The 20,589-nt window shown below is 50.0% G+C and overlaps 1 protein-coding gene across 3 annotated transcripts; it reads left to right on the top strand.

Moving 5' to 3' along the window:
• Nucleotides 1–393: 393 nt before the first annotated feature.
• On the top strand, nt 394–20,589 carry PBXIP1 (PBX homeobox interacting protein 1). 3 transcript variants are annotated; one of them, XM_083591146.1, is made up of 11 exons: nt 394–549; nt 7,792–7,945; nt 9,692–9,761; nt 11,102–11,163; nt 11,993–12,149; nt 13,223–13,456; nt 14,214–14,237; nt 14,755–14,825; nt 15,509–15,685; nt 17,012–18,054; nt 19,492–20,589. In XM_083591146.1, the coding sequence occupies exons 2-11, from the start codon at nt 7,883–7,885 to the stop codon at nt 19,595–19,597; spliced, it is 2,007 nt and encodes a 668-aa protein (XP_083447272.1). In that variant the 5' UTR covers nt 394–549; nt 7,792–7,882; the 3' UTR covers nt 19,598–20,589. The 3 variants fall into 3 exon arrangements, with proteins under 3 accessions (XP_083447272.1, XP_083447271.1, XP_083447270.1); XM_083591145.1 differs by having other exon boundaries at nt 11,075–11,163; nt 15,512–15,685; XM_083591144.1 differs by having other exon boundaries at nt 11,075–11,163.

Genomic DNA, 20,589 nt, shown 5'->3' with positions numbered 1-20,589 from the left:
GTATAAAGTGTCCCTGGGATGGCAGGAGAGAATCCGCCTCTCTGCTTGGGACTCCCAGCTGTTGCTGTCTCTCTCCAGCCTCGCTCAGCTTAGTCATCCCTGCTCGCTAGGATCCTAAATGGCTGACTGGGGGGGGTTGGGGACACACCCCTTCTCTGCACCCCCCAAGCCTTAGGAAGGCTGATCTTATGGGGGGATCCCTAGTCATCTCCCCGCAAAACGTGCTCCGCCTTCCCGATCCAGAATTCTCCCCATTTAGGGGGTTTCGTCCACATTTATCTCCCGGCCTCAGGGTTGCATTGCGGATTCCAAAACTAGTGCTGTCCTCCCCCGCCCGCCCCCCGCCCTGCCCTCTCTTCCCCTTCATTGGCCAAACTCATTTCCCCCCAACCCCTGGGATAGGCTGCCTGGCCCCGACGTCCCGCCCCTTTCCTCCCCCCGCAGGGTAAAGTGCTGCGAAGTTTCCTATACAAAGTTAAGAGGCGTTCGCAGCCTTCCTTTTTCCACCTTCTAAAAAAACTTCCAGATCTGAGAGCCCCCTAGACTAAGGTAAGGATGGATGGAAAGGTGAAGAGGAAATGGGTTGTTGTAGGGTAATAGTATGGGTCACCGGAGAGGGGCCCCCCCCCACAATTTTAGGGCAAGCAGCTCTGAAGGGAAGAGGGGGGCGGCGGCGGCGGCATGATTTGGTCCAGCAGAGGGAATCCCCGAGGGTCGCTGATGCAGGGTTACCATGGCAACAGCCCCACCAGCTCTCCCGTTGCCCCTTTGAGGGGGGTGAGTTCGTTGTGATTTCACCTTGCCTTCTGGGAGAGAGTTGCTGCTTTTTCTTTCTATCTATCTATCTATCTATCTATCTATCTATCTATCTAGAGAGTAGGCTTGCAGTTTCGATGGGACTCGTTTTTGAGATCCCTCCAAATGTACTCCCCTCCCCCCAACCACCGTTGCCTTGGATCTATTGCAGGTAACTTTGGTTCCAAAACTGGGAAGCTGGCATTTGGCTCAGCGATCAATACAAAGGGAAGGGTCTAGACCAGATCCTTTTATGCGTGGTTTGAGAGGGGTGATGCTGGAGTTGGGAGAGGTTCCTCTGTCCTATCGCAAAAGCCCACCTGTGCCCATATATTGTACCCGGTTGCCACTTGCATACACAATCGTGCCCACGTACCCTGCATGAATTAATGCAGAATAATTTATTCACCGGTTCTATATACTCTCAAATTTGCAAGCCCCTGGAATCCTTAGGGTTGTGTTTTGATGGAGAGGTGCGATCTTAATTGGCTGTATACCCCTCACTTCAACAGTAGGAAAGCTTGTAAGGGGTCCATCTTTTCTGCCTTCCAAGTTCACAGTGCTACAGGCTGATTTATTCCTGGTGATTGCGGGTTTTTTGTTTTGTTTTTTGGCTGTCATGCTCAACATTCGCACCCACCACTTTTTGAACACCCGAGAGCTTCACACCTTCAGTTATCTGTCAGGGATTATTCAGCTGCGATTCCTCCATTGCTGAGGGTTGGGCTGGAGGACTTCCAAGTCATTGATTTCATGACTGTAAAGGTAAAGGTAAAGGGACCCCTGACCATTAGGTCCAGTCGTGACCGACTCTGGGGTTGCGGCGCTCATCTCGCTTTACTGGCCGAGCGAGCCGGCGTACAGCTTCCGGGTCATGTGGCCAGCGTGACCAAGCCGCTTCTGGCGAACCAGAGCATCGCACGGAAACGCTGTTTACCTTCCCGCCGGAGTGGTACCTATTTATCTACTTGCACTTTGACGTGCTTTCGAACTGCTAAGTTGGCAGGAGCTGGGACCAAGCAACGGGAGCTCACCCCGTGGTGGGGATTTGAACCGCCAACCTTCTGATCGGCAAGTCCTAGGCTCTGTGGTTTAACCCACAGCACCACCCGCGTCCCATGACTGTACTAACTCAGTAACTGTAGTTCTGCACATGTTTACTCCAGAAAGTAAGCACCCATTCAGTTCAATGGGACTTCCTACCAGGTCAGTGCTTACAAGGTTGCACCCTAAACTTTATGGCAGGTGGGCAAACCACTGATGTTTAGGGATTCCAGTTCCCTCCAGCACGACCAGTGGTCAAGGAGGACGGGTATTCTAATCTAGCGACATCTCCAGAGGTCAACAGGTCCCAAACCCCTGGCTATCATATTATTATCAGTTTTTGTTTTATTACTTTGCACTATTTGCTAATATAATAAGCCTTTATGCCCTTATTTTGAATGTGAAAGTAATGTGTGTCCTTTTGCTAAGCGATCTGTAAAAAGGGGATGGGGAGAAGCTCTCCAAAAGTTGCTGAACTACAACTCCCATCACCCCTCCTGCTTGGGTTGGGTGTGGTGATGGGATTTGAAATCCACCACTGCTTCACAACAGCTTTGCAAGGCAGGCCAGGTGGCGATCTATGGCTGAGGGTAGAGGGTAGGGACAGGCCCTGCAGATCCTTCTGGACTTGTTATTTATTTTTAAAATTAAACTTATATCATGCTCTTCCTTCCCAAGGCAACTGCTGAGGAATTATGGGAGTCCAACAAGGCCTGTAGCTCTCCCCACTTGCTCTAGAGCCAACAACTTGAGTTATATGCAGCAGTGCGTGTTTCGCATCCACAACTCACGCTATTTCCAGGGGGAAGAGCTTTGTTAATGGGTTGCATCGAGACCTACGAAGGGTCTGATCAGAGGTACGAAACCCTTCCATCTATTGTTGGACTCCAGTTCCCATCAGCCCACATCAGAATAGCCCAGTTGGTCACGGATGATGGGAGTTGTAGTGGAGCAACATCTGGAGGGCTATAACATTATGAGATGCCCTGAAGATACCAGGCAGCTCACGTACGATGGAATCACCATTCCGGGTTCCTGCCCCGCAACAGGCCCTCTCACATCCCTGCTGAAGGCTGCCAGGACCTCATGTAGAATCATAGAATTGGAAGGGACCCTGCGGGTCATCTAGTCCAACCCCCTTATTGCATCTATATCCTGCTTTTTTTCCTCCAAGGAGCTCAAGTTGGTGTACATGGCTCCCTCCCTCCCTCCCTTAACCTGCACAACAGCTGTGAAGTAGGTCAGACTAAGAGGTCGTGCTGAGAGAGGCTTTGAATCTGGGTCTCCGAGGTCCTAGTCCAACACGCTAACCGCCACACCACCGCGGGCTCTCTTGTTGTCCTCTGAAAAATTTAAAAAGTGTTGTTGTAGAGAGAGGCCCATTTTTGTCCCTGTCTGTGTCGGGTGGCGCTTGGCTGCCTGTAGCCTCTGCCGCCAAGGATCCGGCCCGGCTAGGTTCCGCTGTCCCACATAAATCTCCTATTAAGGGCACCGCTGCCAGGGTTGCTATGGCATCGGAGCTGGGGGGGGGGAGAAGTTGAGAGCGACAAAACAAGGCCGTTTCCTGCTTGCATCTTCTGATGCCTCTTGTAAAACCATCCTCTTTGTACGTTGAGAGCAGGATCAGAGGACACAGAAATATACGTACATACTAGGGGTGCAGTGTGACTTCGGGGATGTGCGATTGTGTGGTGTTGGGAATTAGCTTTGTCCCACAGGATTAGACTTCTGAAAGAGGAATAATAGTGCCTATTTCACTCCAAGGATCCTGCCCCAAAACTTTTCTCTTTTCTCCCAAGTCTGATTTTCAGCAGGGAGAGCTGCTGCCAGTCAGTGCCAGCAGTGCTGATCCAGATAGACCAACGGTCTGAGTCACTAGAAGGCAGTTTCCTATGCCAGTTCAATGGAATGGAAGGGCTGTAGCACAGTGGCAGAGTGTCCGCTTTGCATGCAGAAGGTCCTGGGTTCGAATCCCCAGCATCTCCAAGTTAGGGCTGGGCATGTGTCCTGCCTGAAACCCTGGAGAGCTGCCAGTCCGTGTTGACAACGCTAAGCTAGATAGACCAATGAACTAACAGTTTCCTACCTTGAGAAGGTTGTCTCCAACTTAGTTTTGAAACATATGGGTCTGATTTAGTCACCTTTTTATACCCTGAATATGGCAAACATTGCATGCACCTGCAGTGAATGTTAGCATCCATGGGGACATGCTTTTAAAAAATAAGATAACATTTAAAACAGCAGCCTTTTTCTTCCTTCTTTTTCTCAAACTTCCAGATTAGGAATTCTCTGCAAAAAGGTGCTTTTCCTTCGTATAACCACGGGGCCCTAGCAGGAGGGGGGTGGGGTGGGAACCCAAACCAGCAAGGCTGTTTAAAAGCCTGCATCCAAAAAAGGAAGAGTGGCGAGTTACTTGTTGTGGGGGGAGCAGGAATTATTTCCCTTCTGGAGCTCCCTATGGGAGTCGAAAAGCTTGGAGTTAAATGGATTCTGGGGCAGGAGACAAGAAAGATCTTGTCATGTCCCTCCAGAGCAGTCTGGGCTGGTCTGCTCAGCAATTTCCACCTGCTAAAGTGTATTAAAAGCGTCTAAAAATACCTCCCTCCTTTTCCCCAAAGTCAGTCTCCTGTTCTGACAGCTGTTCCCTACAGGGAAGGGGGGGGATATTTAACAAGAATGTATTGCATGGAGGGGAGAGAAGAGGTCTTGAAAAGTAAAAAACTTCTCATCTTTTAACAGCAGACCAGGCCGACTGCATTGCTAAATCCTGGAAGACCTTTAATCTTAATCATCGGGATTGCTGTGTTTAAAGGTTGGCAGGTTGCCCTACTTGAAGAGATGTCTCATAAACTAAAACTACATAATAGGCAGAGCTCGAACGACCATTTTTAATTTTCATACATGCCTTGATTTTACTTCTTCTACAAAATATTGAGTTGCAGGCTCACTCAGTGCCACCAGTATATGCAAACCCCAGATTCTCAACAATAAGGAAGATCACAAATGGAGATTTCTTTTATTCTTACCAATACCAAAGGGAATATTTGTAATACTTTATTATCCCTTTAGAGCTGCATTGGATCTTTGTAATTTTGTTTCCAGACTGCAAATCTTTACGTTTTAAAGTTTTAATTCTTTGTTCGATTTCTTTTTATTACATTTAAGAAGAGAAGAAAAATAGAGGTTTTTATATATGGGCACCTCTTTTTTTTTTTTTAAGAGGAGGTCTGGAGTACCTATTCTTTTGACACCTGTGTGTGTCACCCTCCAAAAACCCACCAACTTTGTCCCAGAGCCCCACAAATTTGCATTTTTGTGTTTGCAAGAGGACTTGTTTCCTCTTCCTCTCCTTGCTTTCGGAGTGCTGGTAATCAGACCTCGTTCAGAGTCCGGCATAATTTGGATTCCCCACATTCTCTTTCCAGCAAGAATAGCTCTGCCTGGAAGACGTTTTTAAAACTGCCCACCCACCCCCTCCTTTCCAAACTAATAAGGGAAGATGCTCTTCTCTTGTCTATTCTGGGTTGGCTCCAACTCAATCCACTTCAGAGTAGACCCACTGAGATAAATGAGTTTTATCTATTGTACGTTCTACTCAAAGACTATATTCTACTTGAAGGCAGTATATACACCATGTATCTGAAGCACATTCCCCCCTCCCAAGAATCCTGGGAATTGTAGTTTCCTAAGGGTGCAGGTGGCGCTGTGGGTTAAACCACAGAGCCTAGGACTTGCTGATCAGAAGGTCGGTGGTTTGAATCCCTGCAACGGGGTGAGCTCCCGTTGCTCAGTCCCTGCTCCTGCCAACCTAGCAGTTCGAAAGCACGTCCAAGTGCAAGTAGATAAATAGGTACCGCTCCAGCGGGAAGGTAAACGGCGTTTCCATGCGCTGCTCTGGTTCGCCAGAAGCGGCTTAGTCATGCTGGCCACATGACCCGGAAGCTGTATGCCGGCTCCCTTGGCCAATAAAGCGAGATGAGCGCCACAACCCCAGAGTCGGTCACGACTGAACCTAATGGTCGGGGGTCCCTTTACCTTTTTAAGCGTGCTGGGAGTTCTTTGGGGTGAGTGCTTTAAAAGTACAGTGTTTATACAGCCTAAGTTAGTCAAAGCCATTAAATTTCAATGGGTCTACTCTAAAGACCAGCATTGGGTACAACCCTGTGACTCAACTCCATTGATTTTGTTACAGGTGCGAGGCTGCTCAGTCACCCATCTTGTCGCGAGTCCCTGATGTTGTAAACAAAAGCTGCCCTTTTCCCTTATGGGGTATCCAAGAGCCCATACAGAGTCCTTACGTAGGTTCCCTATTGGTAGGAGAAAATAACAGAGGCCAACCAGAGAATATTGAGAAGCAAAGCAGCTAGTAAGCCTGATCTTTATTGATCTGTTGCAACAGGGTCCTTGCTCACCACACGCAGGAGCGAGGAGAAACCCAGAACAATGACGCGCAAGGCCTTATATAGACTTTCGAAATTGCCACCCTGTAGATCAAGACCACCCCCAGAAACATCATACATACATCACAGAAGGGCTGAAATCTGAGTGCTTTGTTTACCTCCTGCCTGCCAGGTTACCTGTTTAATGGTCACTTGATTGGATTGCCTGGGGAGCCTGGCTAGTCTTTTGAAATGATAAATACTTAGTTCCTGGGCCAGGTCACAGGCTCACACCCTATTCATATCTTAAATGTGCCCTTAAGACAGGATTTGTGAAGGAAAAAGACAATGGGGAGGTTTCCCACTTTGACCTTGCAGAGAAATAATTGAGGTCAATTTGTTCAGGACTTTTTTTCTGTGGAGTTTTCAGACATGTGGTTTATATATTTATGTACATGTTTGCTTGGTACATTTATGAACATTTATTACATATCTAAGACCTTAAAATTGCAGAATAAAGGAAGGAGTCCAGCCACCAACCGGAGCAAATAGCTGTAGACCAAAGTTTATTGCACAACAGGTTCGAAGAAGTATTTTGAACCCCGAGGATGGGGTGACAAGGACTTTTAAAACTTTCCCACCATATCGCAGAATACAGTTCATACAGCACCATTTCTACAACACTGACATGTCACAAAAGGGGAGAGGTAGACAGGGGTTACACTAGTTTAACCTTGGCAAACATGTCCAGACAAGTCCTTGGTACAAGATTAGCATAAGCAGGCATGGCAGGGCAAGACCCAGGTATAAGATGAGCATAGGCAAACACCTCTGAAGTCCCACCACCCAAAGTACAATAGAACTTCCTTTGCATGTCTGAACCCCTTGGCAAGTCTGGTGATGGCATTAGGCTTTCCTTGGCCAACAATCAGCTCAGCAATTGTCACCTCTGGGCACTTCCTGGGGTAGGAGGTTTGTATACATGTCCTCAGACTTGGGGAGGTGGCAGGGGAAAGAGTCGGTTTTCCAAGGGCAAAATAGTGTTGAAATGGAGGAAACTGGCAAAGGAGTTGATTTTATATGATTGTTAAAGCTAGGTAACTTCCCTGAGCTGCCAAGTTGAAAGGATATGGAGAAGGGCCTTAGCTCCGTTTGCCTGCAGAAGGTCCCGGGTTCAATCCCTGCCATTTCCAGGTAGGGCTGGGAATCTGCCCTGCCTGAAACCCCGGAGAGCTGCTGCCAGTCAGTGTAGGCAATGCTGAGCTAAATGGACCCATCAGTCTGACTCTCTTCCTATGCTCCTATTTTAAACCAGCTGTTTGCTCCAAACCATGAGACCTGGGATCTTTATTCATGGGGGTAGAAACCATAGCTGCTGCCAGCTATGGGAGACAGAGAGGCTGGCTGCCCTGTTCAGGTTTTTGTGTCTCCACTCTCATCTGCAGCCTGTGTCCCAATTTCTCTGCCCAAATTAATTTGCCAGTCAAATTCCCCCGACGTGAAGCGGCCAGCCTCGCCTGCTTTGTACTCGAGGCTGATAAAGAAACTCCTCTGTCTCTCTCTCTCTCTTCAGACGTCTTCTGTTCCTTCCAGCCCCCCATCCGATTGGGGGTCTGCACCCCTAGGAGGCCCCACTGACCTAACGCCCCGTGGCATGAGCCAAAATGACTGACAATTCAGACTCCCGGGAGTCGGACAACAACAGCTGGGTGATTGCCGGCTCTGAGGTGAGCGGGAGCCGGAAGCAAACTGGGGAGAGGGGCGAAGGCTCTGTGGGGCAGGGGCAAGACATCAGGGGTGGGGCAGCATAATGAACTCCTCAAAAGCCCTCTCCTCGTAGGCTTTTGGGTCTCCCAGGCCTGACCTCTTGTGAGAAGGACACTAGTTGGGGTCAGTGGTGGGCCCTAGAACCTGCTTATTTTCTTTGTGGTGGTGGTGGGGGGGGTAGGGAAACCTGCAGCCCTCCAGGTTTTTAGGGGCTATCCTCCTGGACTGTTGTCCTTGTTGCCTGGGGCTGATGGAAGCTGGAGTCCATCAGCATCCCTTCCAAGATGCCCCATCCCTGATGTTGGCAGTGAGGTTTGAATGGGGTGGGCAACCTCAGGCTTGGAAGGCGTCCTCAAACCATGCCCACTCTCCCCAGGCCACTCTCATCTTTCCAGGCCACACCCACCTTTCCAAGCCGTGCCCCCCTCCCCAGGCCATGCATACCCTCCCAGGCCATGCCCATCTTGCCAAGCCACGCCCCTATCCCAGGCCACGCCCCTCTTTCCAGGCCATGCCCCTCCCCAGGCCACACCCCCTCACCAGCACTGCTTTGCACTCTCTTGAGGGGGTGGAATGCTCCCTTGAACTCTTGACAATGGCTTTTGCTTGGATGGATTGAGGGATGTGTGTGTGCTTATTAACTGGCCTACTGTACATATTTGCATCAGTTACTCCGCCCACTTTTGCCTCTGGCCCCACCCACTTGGGACATGCTGCCCCTCAGAAGGCAAGAAGATGCAGCCAATTGAAGCTGGAACCTTCCGTAGGCAGAGGAGATACTGAGCTACGATCCCTTCCTTTCTTCACCAGGCTGCATCTCGCCCGCCATCACCCACCCTTTGGCACACAGGACCCTTTCCCTCTAAACCACACCCACTTGCTTCAGGCAAGGTGTCATATGTGGGGCAGGTGCCCAGGTGACCACGAAGAGACAGTCGGGAGCTCAAAGCAGGTCACCTTCTCCCACTTCCGCCAGGCAGCTGTTGGGCAAGAGGGGGACCCCTGTGCCTTTCTCCTGCAGCGCCGAGTGGCTGCTGTTGGAAATCCCTGCAGAAATGGAGCGTGCCCCTTCTCATTTTAGCAGGGGGCTCAGTGCAAAGCGCTTGGTGCTACGGAGGCAGAAAAGCCCGCTGCACTGCAGTTTCCAAGCACCTGGCAACCAGCTGGCCATCAAGCCCTTGCGGGAGCTCCTTGTGATGGACTTTGGTGGGTGGGCAGTCTACCTGTATTATTATTATTATTATTATTATTATTATTATTCCACTCTCCACCCTAAGGTACCAGGGTGGGTTGCAACATTAAAGCACAATATTACAAACACTTTTAAACAACTTACAGTCAGGAAAATAAGATGGGCCCTAAAAATATGCATCTCAAATATAATGATCAACCATGGGCAGTTGAACTCCTCCTGCACGCCAGGGTATTTTGCTTTAAAAAATAAATAAACCTCTATTTCTGATACTTTATCACAGCTGTTTTCTTCTTCTTCTTTTCTGTATCCAATAATAAATAAATAAAAATATAGTTACAAAAACACACACACAACCATCATGATGTTGAGTGATTGACAAGTGGGTTGCCCCACTCACCTGCCAAAGTTGGCCCACAGGGGCGGGGCTAGGTAAAGATCCTCCCCCATCCCACTCTATGAGAAAAAGGGGAAATTTTGTGACTTCTATTTTTGATGCGTTTTGCCCCTCCAGGCTCTACCTGTAGAAGACCTTGGCTTGGAAACGCAGACTGGGTCTGAACCGACCCAGGAAGAGACACAAGGTATGTAGCAATGGATGAGGCCCACCCCTTAGCTGCCTTCCATGCCCTTTCCTAACCCCACCCGGCATATCCTGGCCGCCCTTGTTTCTTTGCAATCCTCTGCATGATATTGCAAGCTGGACTTCAGTATATAACGGGGAAGATGCTTTGCATATGGGGTCCGGCTCCCCTCCTCTGCTCTGAAGGAGGGAAGCATACTGTATTTCTCGCTCCATAAGACGCACCTTTTCCCTCCTAAAAAGTAAGGGAAAATGTGTGTGCGTGTTATAGAGCGAATGCAGGGGGGAGGCAAGCAGGAAAAGCCCCCAAGAGCCGCACACAAGCTTCGCGCGGCTCTTGCAGGCTTTTCCCCAGGAGGGAGAAGGGATTGACGTGGCCAGTCAGTCCCTTCTCCCTCCTCGTAGAAAAGCCCGCAGGAGCCGCACGCTCCTTAAAGGGTGCGCGGCTCCTGTGGGCTTTTCTACGAGGTGGGGGAATTCCCTCACTGCACGCAAAAGCCGCGCGCTCTTTAAAGGGTGCGCGGATTCCCCACCTCGTAGAAAAACCAGCAGGAGCCGCCCACCCTTTAAAGAGTGTGCCGCTCTTGGGGGCTTTTCCCCAGGAGGGAGAAGGGACTGACTAATATTTGTTCTTCTTGATTTCCCCCTCTAAAAACTAGGTGCGCCTTATGGTCAGGTGCGCCTTATGGAGCGAAAAATACGGTATTTTCAGTGATGGAGGATAGTGGTGTGTGTGTGTGTGTGTGTGTGTGTGTGAGAGAGAGAGAGAGAGAGAGAGAGAGAATCTCAGGCCTGAGGGCTGAATGCACCCCTTCTAGCCCTCTTATTCTCTGGCTCTTGGAACTTTCACAGGCCACACCCCCTTTCACAGGCCACGCCCCCTTTCTCTAGGCCCCGCCCCTCACCAGTCCTTCTTTGCACCTTCCTTGGGTGTTTTTGCCTGGCTGAAATGTGTCCTTGAACCCTGACACCCCTTGCTCCGTCCAGGTTTGCTTCTGGCCCCACCAACCCCTGGCATGCGCCCCCCCCCACCCAGAAGTTGCCCAGAAGGGAAAGCAGGCCTCTCTCTTTGAAAATGGTTCCCCACCCTGGATCATAGCTGTCAACTTTCAGATTTGAAAATAAGGGATCGGCAGCCTCGAAAATAAGGGATCAGCAGCCTCACCTGTCCCGGGGACAGTCTATGGGATATCTAACAATCCGGGATAGCAGTGGGAAACAGCGCTGGAATAAGGGAATTTCCCACAAAAAATGGGAAGGTTGACATCTATGCCCTGGATGCAGATGAACATAATAAACGCATTTGTTTACTAGCTTCAACACAGGCATCTTTTTGGACAGCCCCTCTCGGCGAGAGCAAAACCCTCACCGACCGCCCTGATGCAGACGGCGCCAGTCAGAAGGTAGAGCATTCGCTTAATTCTCTGCATGTATATGAGAATTCTCCAACTTGGGGGCTTTGTTCCTCTTTGAACTCAGTTCCATTCGGCAATTAGCCAAGCGATCCACACAGGCCCTCTTCTGTTGGGACCTGCCACGTCCACAGATGCACCCTGGAGGTAAGGCAGCGGGCGGCAGTAGCACCAGGGCCTCCTGAAGTTGGTGGCAGTGCTTTGGACATGTAAATGGTGGTAATTGGCCAACGAAAACCATTACTGTACAAAGAAACTGGTCTGACCAAATTTTGCACGATGGCTCCTCTTACCTGGATACAGTTGGGCACCATTTTGTTTTTCATTGGTTTTCACATATTACATCACAATACAGATGTACCAAAGCCAACACCATTTCTTTCCCATCCCCCTATACATTTACATTTATATTTCCTCAATCCATCATATTCTTCTTTTCACCTTCCTCCCACTTCCCTCCGCCCCCACTCGATTTCCTCCACATTATAAAATTTAAAATCATCTTTGCATTCTACAATCTTCTCAAATCATCTATATATTCTTATTATCTTTCCTTACTAATTTTTCTTCCATCCAGTACTTCACATTTTAATGTAGGCATATTAGCATTATTTTTTTTGAGCAATATTTTGGTTGGGCACCATTTTGAAGCAAGATGGCAGACTGAACCTTTTAAAGCTACACCATTTTTTTTTGTATCTTAGAACTCTCAAGCAACACTGGATATGAGGTTGCCAGGAAGTAGGCACACACACACACATTCACAATTCGAGAACAATGCCAATTTAAAAAGCATCCTTATCTCTCTCTTGCGATCCAGGGTCCTGAGGTGGTGGTGGACCCCAGTTCTGAAGAAACCCCCACAGTAGTCAAGACCCCAGAGCCCGTCCTGTCACATGCAAAGGAGGCCAGCACCTGCGAGGCTGAGGAAGGATCTGTGCCTGTCCCACAGGGAACTGTCTTCATTCACAAAGCAGGTGACTTAATGCCATCAGCAAAGGCAGTTCTTTGTGGAATAATGCGGAGGCCTTTGACAGATCTCTGCCCCAAGCAGCCTACACATCTACATTTTGGCTGCCGGAAGAAGCAATAGAGGAAGTGCAGAGGGCAAGGAAACAGAACACAAATGCAAGCAATTGCATGAGTTTTAGGCTTCAAGTTAGTGTCTGGACAGGTGTGCTTAAGGACTTAGGTGGGGCAGAGATTCTTGTCGGGTTTGAGGGCCGCATTTCTTTGTGGGCAGCTGTCAGGGGGCCACATGCTAAAGGTGAAGGGACCCCTGACCATTAGGTCCAGTCCCGGACGACTCAGGGGTTGCGGCACTCATCTCGCTTTATTGGCTGAGGGAGCCGGCGTACAGCTTCCGGGTCATGTGGCCAGCATGACTAAGCTCCTTCTGGCGAACCAGAGCAGCGCAGGGAAACACTGTTTATCTTCCCGCTGGAGTGGTACCTATTTATCTACTTGCACTTTGACATGCTTTTGAACTGCTAGGTTGGCAGGAGCAGGGACTGAGCAACAGGAGCTCAACCCGTTGTGGGGATTCGAACCACCGACCTTCTGATCGGCAAGCCCTAGGCTCTGTGGTTTAACCCACAGTGCCACCCGCGTCCCACATTCTAGTGGTGGACATATCCAGGAGGCAACAGTAGGTGGAACAGCAGACGAAACCTTAGCTCTGTAGGGTCACCAAAGGCTCTTGCTTAACAGATGTTCACTCGCTTTCACTTCATCCTGGCAAGCTGAAGGTATTCTTGCAGTTCAAGAGCAGATTCTAATTGAGGATGATGTGGAGCAGAAACCGTGAGGTTCAGAGGTATTTTCTACCTTTATGTTCAATTTCCATGAAGAGAGTTCAGGGTTCAGGAGCAAAGAGGGTGACTCGCCACCTCTGCACCCGCAACCTGTAAAAGCTTCTTTGCTTGGTTGCCTGGAGCAATTTCACCCTCACCATAGGCGAGCGGCCACAGGTGAGCCTGTTTTCTCCAGCTGACACAATATTTTGATCCTCATTTCTTGCCCTCTTCTTTCCTCTCCTTTCCCTTCCCAGGCCCTCTGGGGGAGGAGGAAGGGAACACTTCCAGCAGTGGGGAAGAGGCGTCCAAGGAGCGTGACGTCGAAGGCCTGCGCAGGCGAAAGGGTCGGGACGTGCCTCCCGTTCTGCCGGGGGCCGGCAGAGATCGAGGCGCAGAGGCCTTCGAGGGTGATGACGGTGGCATTCCCAGGACAAAATGGCTGTTCGGGTTCCTTGCCCTCCTGGGTTTGGCCTTGTTGGCATCCTTGGGTAAGCAAGAAGTGGCCTTGCTGGGGTGGGGGCTAACTCTGCTAGCTGTTCCCTCTGGGATGGGCCTGTGACAGTCTTAATAATAATAATAATAATAATAATAATAATAATAATAATTTTTTATTTATACCCCGCCCATCTGGCTGAGTTTCCCCAGCCACTCTGGGCGGCTCCCAATCAAGTATTAAAAACAATACAGTGTTAAATATTAAAAACTTCCCTGAACAGGGCTGCCTTCAGATGTCTTTTAAAGATAGGATAGCTACTTATTTCCTTCACATCTGAAGGGAGGGCGTTCCACAGGGCGGGTGCCACTACCGAGAAGGCCCTCTGTCTGGTTCCCTGTAACTTGGCTTCTCGCAATGAGGGAACCGCCAGAAGGCCCTCGGCGCTGGACCTCAGTGTCCAGGCTGAACGATGGGGGTGGAGACGCTCCTTCAGGTATACAGGACCGAGGCCGTTTAGGGCTTTAAAGGTCAGCGCCAACACTTTGAATTGTGCTCGGAAACGTACTGGGAGTCAATGCAGATCTCTCAGAACCGGTGTTATGTGGTCCCGGTGGCCGCTCCCAGTCGCCAGTCTAGCTGCTGCATTCTGGATTAATTGCAGTTTCCGGGTCACCTTCAAAGGTAGCCCCTCTGTGTTAACCTTTTTGCAAACCACGGTGAGGGCTTTTTAAAAACAATTGAATGGCGTAGACATTTCATGAAATAAATAATAATAAAGCCTCATTGCCTCTCTCTATCTCTCTCTACAGGGGTCATATTTGACCAAGATGATGGTAAGTCTTGTTTTAACTCCCTTTCCCCACCAGTGGGGAGCCACCACAGAAACGCCCCCCCCACACTATTTTGCCGGCTTAGAAAGAGGCTCTATAACATATAGAATAAGAGAACAAGAAGAACATACATTTAAAGAAGATTGGGAAATGTTTACTGAATATATGGGGCTATTGTGTACATTTGAAAACGTTGGCAGTGTTTAGTTAAATTCAACAGGGTAAATAAGTTTTGATGGATGTAATAATGGAATGCTGAATTGTTTAGTTTATGTAAAATATGCAGGGATTTATGATATGCAGAATGAACCATGGAAGGAGAAGAAGGAAAGTCATTAATATTTTAAAGCTGTTTAAATGAATATTCTGAATTTGTAAAAGAGAAAATTTAATTATATATATATGTGTGTGTGTGTGTGTGTTTATATATATGAATATGAAAGAGGCTCTTAATTTTTTCAGCTCTCCCCTTTTTCTCCTTTACATACTCCCCCCGCCCCACCCCGGCTGTCTCCTACAGGCTCAGTGGACATTTTCAGCACCTGGTCAAGCTCAGATAGTGAAGAGCCCCGTCCTGGCTCTGTTGCGGTGGTGAGTCTTTTTATCTCTGTGCTGACGCAAGAGGGAACAGGGGGTTTCCTGGTTGGAGTTCTGGAGAGCAGCTGCCAGTCAGTGCAGACAATACAGGGTCTGGGTTAGCATATGGAATCTTCTTGCTGGCTTGCTGCCCAGCCAAAGATTCCAGCCAATGGGAAACCTTGGGAGGGTCGGGAGGGCGGAGCCCTCAGGGACCAACACTTGGCTGCGATGTTCAAATCCTGATGTTTGCAAATAATAATAATAATAATAATAATAATCCCCAGCCACTCTGGGCAGCTTCCAACAAAGTACTGTATTAAAATACAGTAGTCTGTTAAACATTTAAAGCTTCCCTAAACAGGGCTGCGTTCAGATGTCTTCTAAAAGTCTGGTAGTTGTTCTTCTCTTTGACATCTGGTGGGAGGGCGTTCCACAGGGCGGGTGCCACCACCAATAAGGCCCTTTGCCTGGTTCCCTGTAGCTTCGCTTCTCGCGGTCAGGAAACTGCCAGAAGGCCCTCGGAACTGGACCTCAGTGTCTGGGCTGGACGATGGGGGTGGAGACGCTCCTTCAGGTATACTGGACGGAGGCTGTTTAGGGCTTTCAAAGTCAGCACCAACACTTTGAATTGTGCTCGGAAACGTACTGGGAGCCAACAAGGCTGCGGCTCACTCTGACTCCCCACCCTACCCCAGCAGGATTGGCCAGCTTCGCCCCCACGGGAACCCCCGGTTGGCGAGGAGCTTCAGAGAGCCAAGGAAGCGGTGATGTCATCAGATGGTGACCGCCAGAGCCTGGATGCCATGGGGCTCTTGCTAGACAAGCTGGCCAAGGAGAATCAAGACATCCGGCTTATGCAAGCGGAACTGCAGGTGGTGTGGAGGGTCTGGGTGGAGCGAAGGAGGGCAGAGCAGCTCCTTTGCATGCAGAAGGTCCACGGTTCAATCCCCAGGGGCATCACCGAGTAGGGGGGGATTGTCCCCCACTTGAAATCCTGGAGAGATGCTGCCAGTTGGTGGAGACAGTAAAAGTTAGGTAAAAGGTGGTGCTGTGGTCTAAACCACTGAGCTTCTTGGGCTTGCCGATCGGAGGGTCAGTGGTTCGAATCCCCACGACGGGATGAGCTCCCGTTGCTCTGTCCCAGCTCCTGCCAACCTGGCAGTTCGAAAGCACACCTGTGCAAGTAGATAAATAGGTACCATTGTGGTGGGAAGGTAAACGGTGTTTCTGTGCGCTCTAGTTTCTGTCACATTGTCCCGTTGCACCAGAAGTGGTTTAGTCATGCTGGCCACATGACCTAGAAAGCTGTCTGTGTACAAACTTGAAAGTGAGATGGTCGCCACATCCCCATAGTCACCTTTACTGGACTTAACCATCCAGGGGTCCTTTACCTTTACCTTAATAAGTTAGGACCTGATTCTTCTTTCTCATAACAGTAGTCCCCCCTCCCCATTTGTCATTTGTCCCCCCCTCCCCATTCATATCATTTTCATTACGTATCCCATAATATTTCAAAGCATTTATCATCACATACAAATCTTTTTTAACACACAATGTTTCTTCTTGACTTCCCGCCCCTCCTTTCCTGATGTTTGATTTTTACTCTTTTTCATTAGCTGTTTTATAACAGATACGTATTTATTATCTAAGCCCATCTACCGTTAAATATTTCGGTAATCCACTGCTTATATTACAAATCCTTCATATATTGGTGATAATTTGACAGATAATCCATCAGTGGTTTTCATTCCTTCTTAAATACTTATGCGAGGGTTGCCATATTTCAAAAAGTGAAAATCAGGACACAAAAGTTGTCCAGCTTTTCTTTTTCTTGGCCAAAGTTTTTTCAAAGTCAAACTTTGAAATGTTAAAATGATTTTAAAATTAATGAAATGTATACATTTGAAAAGGTATAAATAAAAACTTAAAATAAATAAATTAAGAGAATAGAATGTGGGACTAGGTGGGCGTTTTTAATGACAGCAACAATGACGAAATAACTCCTTTCTGTCCTGAATTTTACTGCTGAAACGAATGCTCCACAAACAGTTTTTGGGGAGCGGCCCTCAATAATTGTTCCGGGTTCCTTGGTCTGGTGATGTTTTGTCACTTGTGTCCTGGGATTGGGCTTTCCTCTTGCGTCTTTGCTCCAGCAAACTAACGCGTCTCCATTTTCCTTTCCTTTTGGAAAACCGCAGGCCCAGAAGGAGGAACTGCAGCTGCTCCTGCGTAAGACGGAAGGCGAGGCGCTGGACTTCACCTCTCAGCGGCAGAATTTGGCCGCCGAGAACTCCAGGCTGGCGGAGGCGCTGAAGCGGGAGACGGCCTCCCTCCTTGCCACGCGAGCCGAGCTCAATCTTTTGCGGGAGAAGCTGGCGGAGGCGGGCGACTCCAAATCCCAGCCACGCCCGGAAAAGCTGCCCTCGCAGGACCGCCAGCGGGAAAAGGCAGAGAGGCCCGAGGCCGAAATCCGCCGCCTGCGCTCCTTGCTGGCGTCGGTGCGGCGGGACTTGGGGAGGGCCTTCCAGAAAGTTCCGCCCGGCAACGTGTCCGAAGGGCTCCGGAAGGAACTGGACGGCGTGGAGCGGAGGGTGGCCCAGGAGCTGGAGGGGGCAGAAGAGGGGGCCAAACCGTCCTGGAAAGATGGCCACAAAGCCAAGCGAGGGAAGGAGAGAGCCTGGCACAAAAGGCACGATGGCCACGAGGAGCGCAAGCCCACGCACCACGGCGAAGGCCCGGAGAAGGAACACCGTCCTCCGTACAAGGCTCCCAAGATGGCTGACGGGCCGCACCGTCCCAGGAAGCACCAGGGGCCGCGAGACGCCAAGCCGGCCAGAGACGGGGAGCACCGGAAGGCCAAGAAGCCCGCTGAGCCCGGTGCATTGTGGGAAGCGCTGGCCAAGCACCCGTACCGGCCTCCTCAGGGCTGTGCCGGCGTCGGCGAGTGCGCCCGGCAGGAAGGGTTGGAGCCAGTGCAGAAGCCGCGGTTCTTGCCCATGCTCCAGAGCTACCTGGCTGGGCTGGGCTGGGCCGAGCACTACGGAGGACTAGTGGCTGCCCTCGAGGGCTACTTTGGGAGCGATGGGGCCTTTGCCCACGACCGCCTGAGCTTCGTGGAGCTCCTGGATGAGGTTGAGGACGCGCTGGAGGAGCTGGCGGAGCAGCTGGGGGGCAGCGAAGAGGAAGCGGATAATTTCGAGGAGGTGATCCTGAGGCAGCTGGGGGCAGCCCCTGCGGGCAGGTGAGAGAGCCTGTGAGGTTGTGGGTGCGGGAGACTCTCTAGGGCAGGGGTCAGCAAACTTTTTCAGCAGGGGGCCGGTCCACCGTCCCTCAGACCTTGTGGGGGGCCGAACTATATTTTGGTGGGGGAAATCAATTCCTATGCTGCACAAATCACCCAGAGATGCATTTTAAAGAAAAGCACACATTCTACTCATGTAAAAACATCAGGCAGGCCCCACAAATAACCCAGAGATGATGATGAAGAAGAAGAGTTTGGATTTGATATCCCGCTTTATCGCTACCCGAAGGAATCTCAAAGCGGCTAACATTCTCCTTTCCCTTCCTCCCCTACAACAAACTCTGTGAGGTGAGTGGGGCTGAGAGACTTCAGAGAAGTGTGACTGGCCCAAGGTCACCCAGCAGCTGCAGGTGGAGGAGCGGGGAAGTGAACCCAGTTCACCAGATTACGAGTCCTCCGCTCTTAACCACTACACCACCACTCATGTAAAAACACGCTGATTCCCATACTATCTGAGGGCCGGATTTAGAAAGCGATTGGGCCAGATCTGGCCCCCAGGCCTTAGTTTGCCTACCCATGCTCTAGGGGCTTTAAATGTATGGTTTGAATGTGGTCCCACTGAGCTTCGTGACCAGGTGGGGGATTTGAACCCGGGTCCCCCAGGTCCTACTGCGATGCTTTAACCGATTATGCCACCACTGGTTCTCACATTTATTCCTTCACCTAGCTAAGCTATGGGACTCGATTCCACAGGGCACAGTGATCGCCCCCGACCTAGATGTCTTTCAGAGACAAATTCATGGAGGAGAGGACTATTGGTGGCTATTAGCCACAATGGCTGTAATCTTCCTCCACAGTCTGAGGCAGTCCTGCTTTTGAATAACAACGACTGGAAACCACAGGAGGGGAGAGTTGCTCTTGTGTGTGGGTCGTTCTTGTGGGTTTCCCACGGGGGCATCTGGGGAGCTGCTGGGAGAACAGGAAGCTGGACTATATGGGCCATTGGCCTGATCCGGAAGTCTCTTCTTATTTTCCTATTTCTACGGTATATTTTCCCCATGTCATACGTGGCTCTGAGACGTTCCTGCTTGTGGGGAGTGAGAAGGGGAAACAGACTGCCAATGGTGTGCTCTGCACCTGCATGGCTCAATGTTATGTACTGAAGTTCTCACCCTGGGCCAGCAGGGGGATACTGTAGATAGTTATGCAAATAAGGGATCGAAAGTAACATTCAGTGATTGGATAGTTTTAGAATATTGTTACAGTTACGTTGTACTGGAGCTCTATATAAGCAGGCTGACTGAACCCTTCAGTTCAGTTCTGTTCTGGCCTGTGAATAAACAAGAGCTGTTTGAAGAATCGCTGTGTCGTCTGATATGCTCACCCACAACTTAACACTCAATGTTATCAGCCTTAACCTTATTGCCTTCTCCCCAGATTCGCACAGCGGGACAGCAACGCCCAGCGCCACCCGAAAGAGAGGAACCCCGAGGGACATGGGCGCAAGAACGGCCGAGAGAGCACCAGCTGGCCCCATGGCTAGGATGGCAGGACCTGCCAGTATTAATCTGGCTCAGGGTGGGAGGGTAAAGGAGTTGGGCCTATCAAGGATTACTTGATGTCCCGGTGGAGGGGTTGGTACCGTTACTCCTTGGCAGGGAAGGAAAGTGTTTTATCAACATGCCAAGTTCTGATGTGTGGGGTCACCCAGATACATTGTCCTCCCCCCCCCAAGTCCACTCAGAGCCCTCTGTCATCACCCGCCCCACCCCAAGTTTGCTTCCACTCAGTAATGACCATTAGTAGAGGTATTTGGACGGATTATCGTCAGGAAAGCAATCCTTTTTCACCCCATGTCCCCTCCTGTTGAGAGAGATCTTTGCTGGGGGTGGGTGAGGGTCTCTCTATAGGGCCTTCCCACCCAGATCCAGGGGGTCCTGGCTCACTTCTCTTTCGGCTCGGGATAAGTACAGTGGTACCTCGGGTTAAGAACTTAATTCGTTCTGGAGGTCCGTTCTTAACCTGAAACTGTTCTTAACCTGAGGTACCACTTTAGCTACTGGGGCCTCCCGCTGCCGCCACGTGATTTCTGTTCTCATCCTGAAGTTCTTAACCAGAGGTACTATTTCTGGGTTAGCGGAGACTGTAACCTGAAGCATCTGTAACCTGAAGCGTCTGTAATCCGAGGTATCACTGTAATTGTGCCAAAGGAAAAACGGATTGGAACCCCAAATTAGAAATACGACGCCAGCGAGATTTTGCTTCTCAGAACGGGATGCCGTGACCTTGCTGTTCTCCCTTCTAAACTCTGAAATTCTCGCAAAATTCTCATCCTCCTCTCTAATTAGGAATGGTGAAAATGGGGATATCATTTCCTCACCTGGTGGGGGTGGGGAAGGGTTGAGGCACTTGGGGGGATGGCTTGTTTTCCTTCTTCCCCACCCCACATTCACCCCCTCCCTACTCCCTCACAATTTCTTGCACTGTGAGTGTGTCGGAATCAAATAAAGGCACTGATTGTTCCTTTCTTTCCAA

Source organism: Podarcis filfolensis (genome assembly GCF_964270895.1).
Source record: "Podarcis filfolensis genome assembly, chromosome: 16".
In the NCBI taxonomy this organism is placed as follows: Eukaryota; Metazoa; Chordata; class Lepidosauria; order Squamata; family Lacertidae; genus Podarcis; species Podarcis filfolensis.
This window is presented reverse-complemented; position numbering and strand designations above follow the sequence as displayed.

Excerpts from the sequence above, each read along its gene's own strand:
- PBXIP1 (XM_083591144.1), top strand. The coding sequence starts at position 7,883 with ATGACTGACAATTCAGACTCCCGGGAGTCGGACAACAACAGCTGGGTG. Across the intron at positions 9,762-11,074 it reads GACCCAGGAAGAGACACAAG|CTTCAACACAGGCATCTTTT; the intron begins GTATGTAGCAAT and ends TTTGTTTACTAG. Across the intron at positions 14,238-14,754 it reads CATATTTGACCAAGATGATG|GCTCAGTGGACATTTTCAGC; the intron begins GTAAGTCTTGTT and ends TGTCTCCTACAG.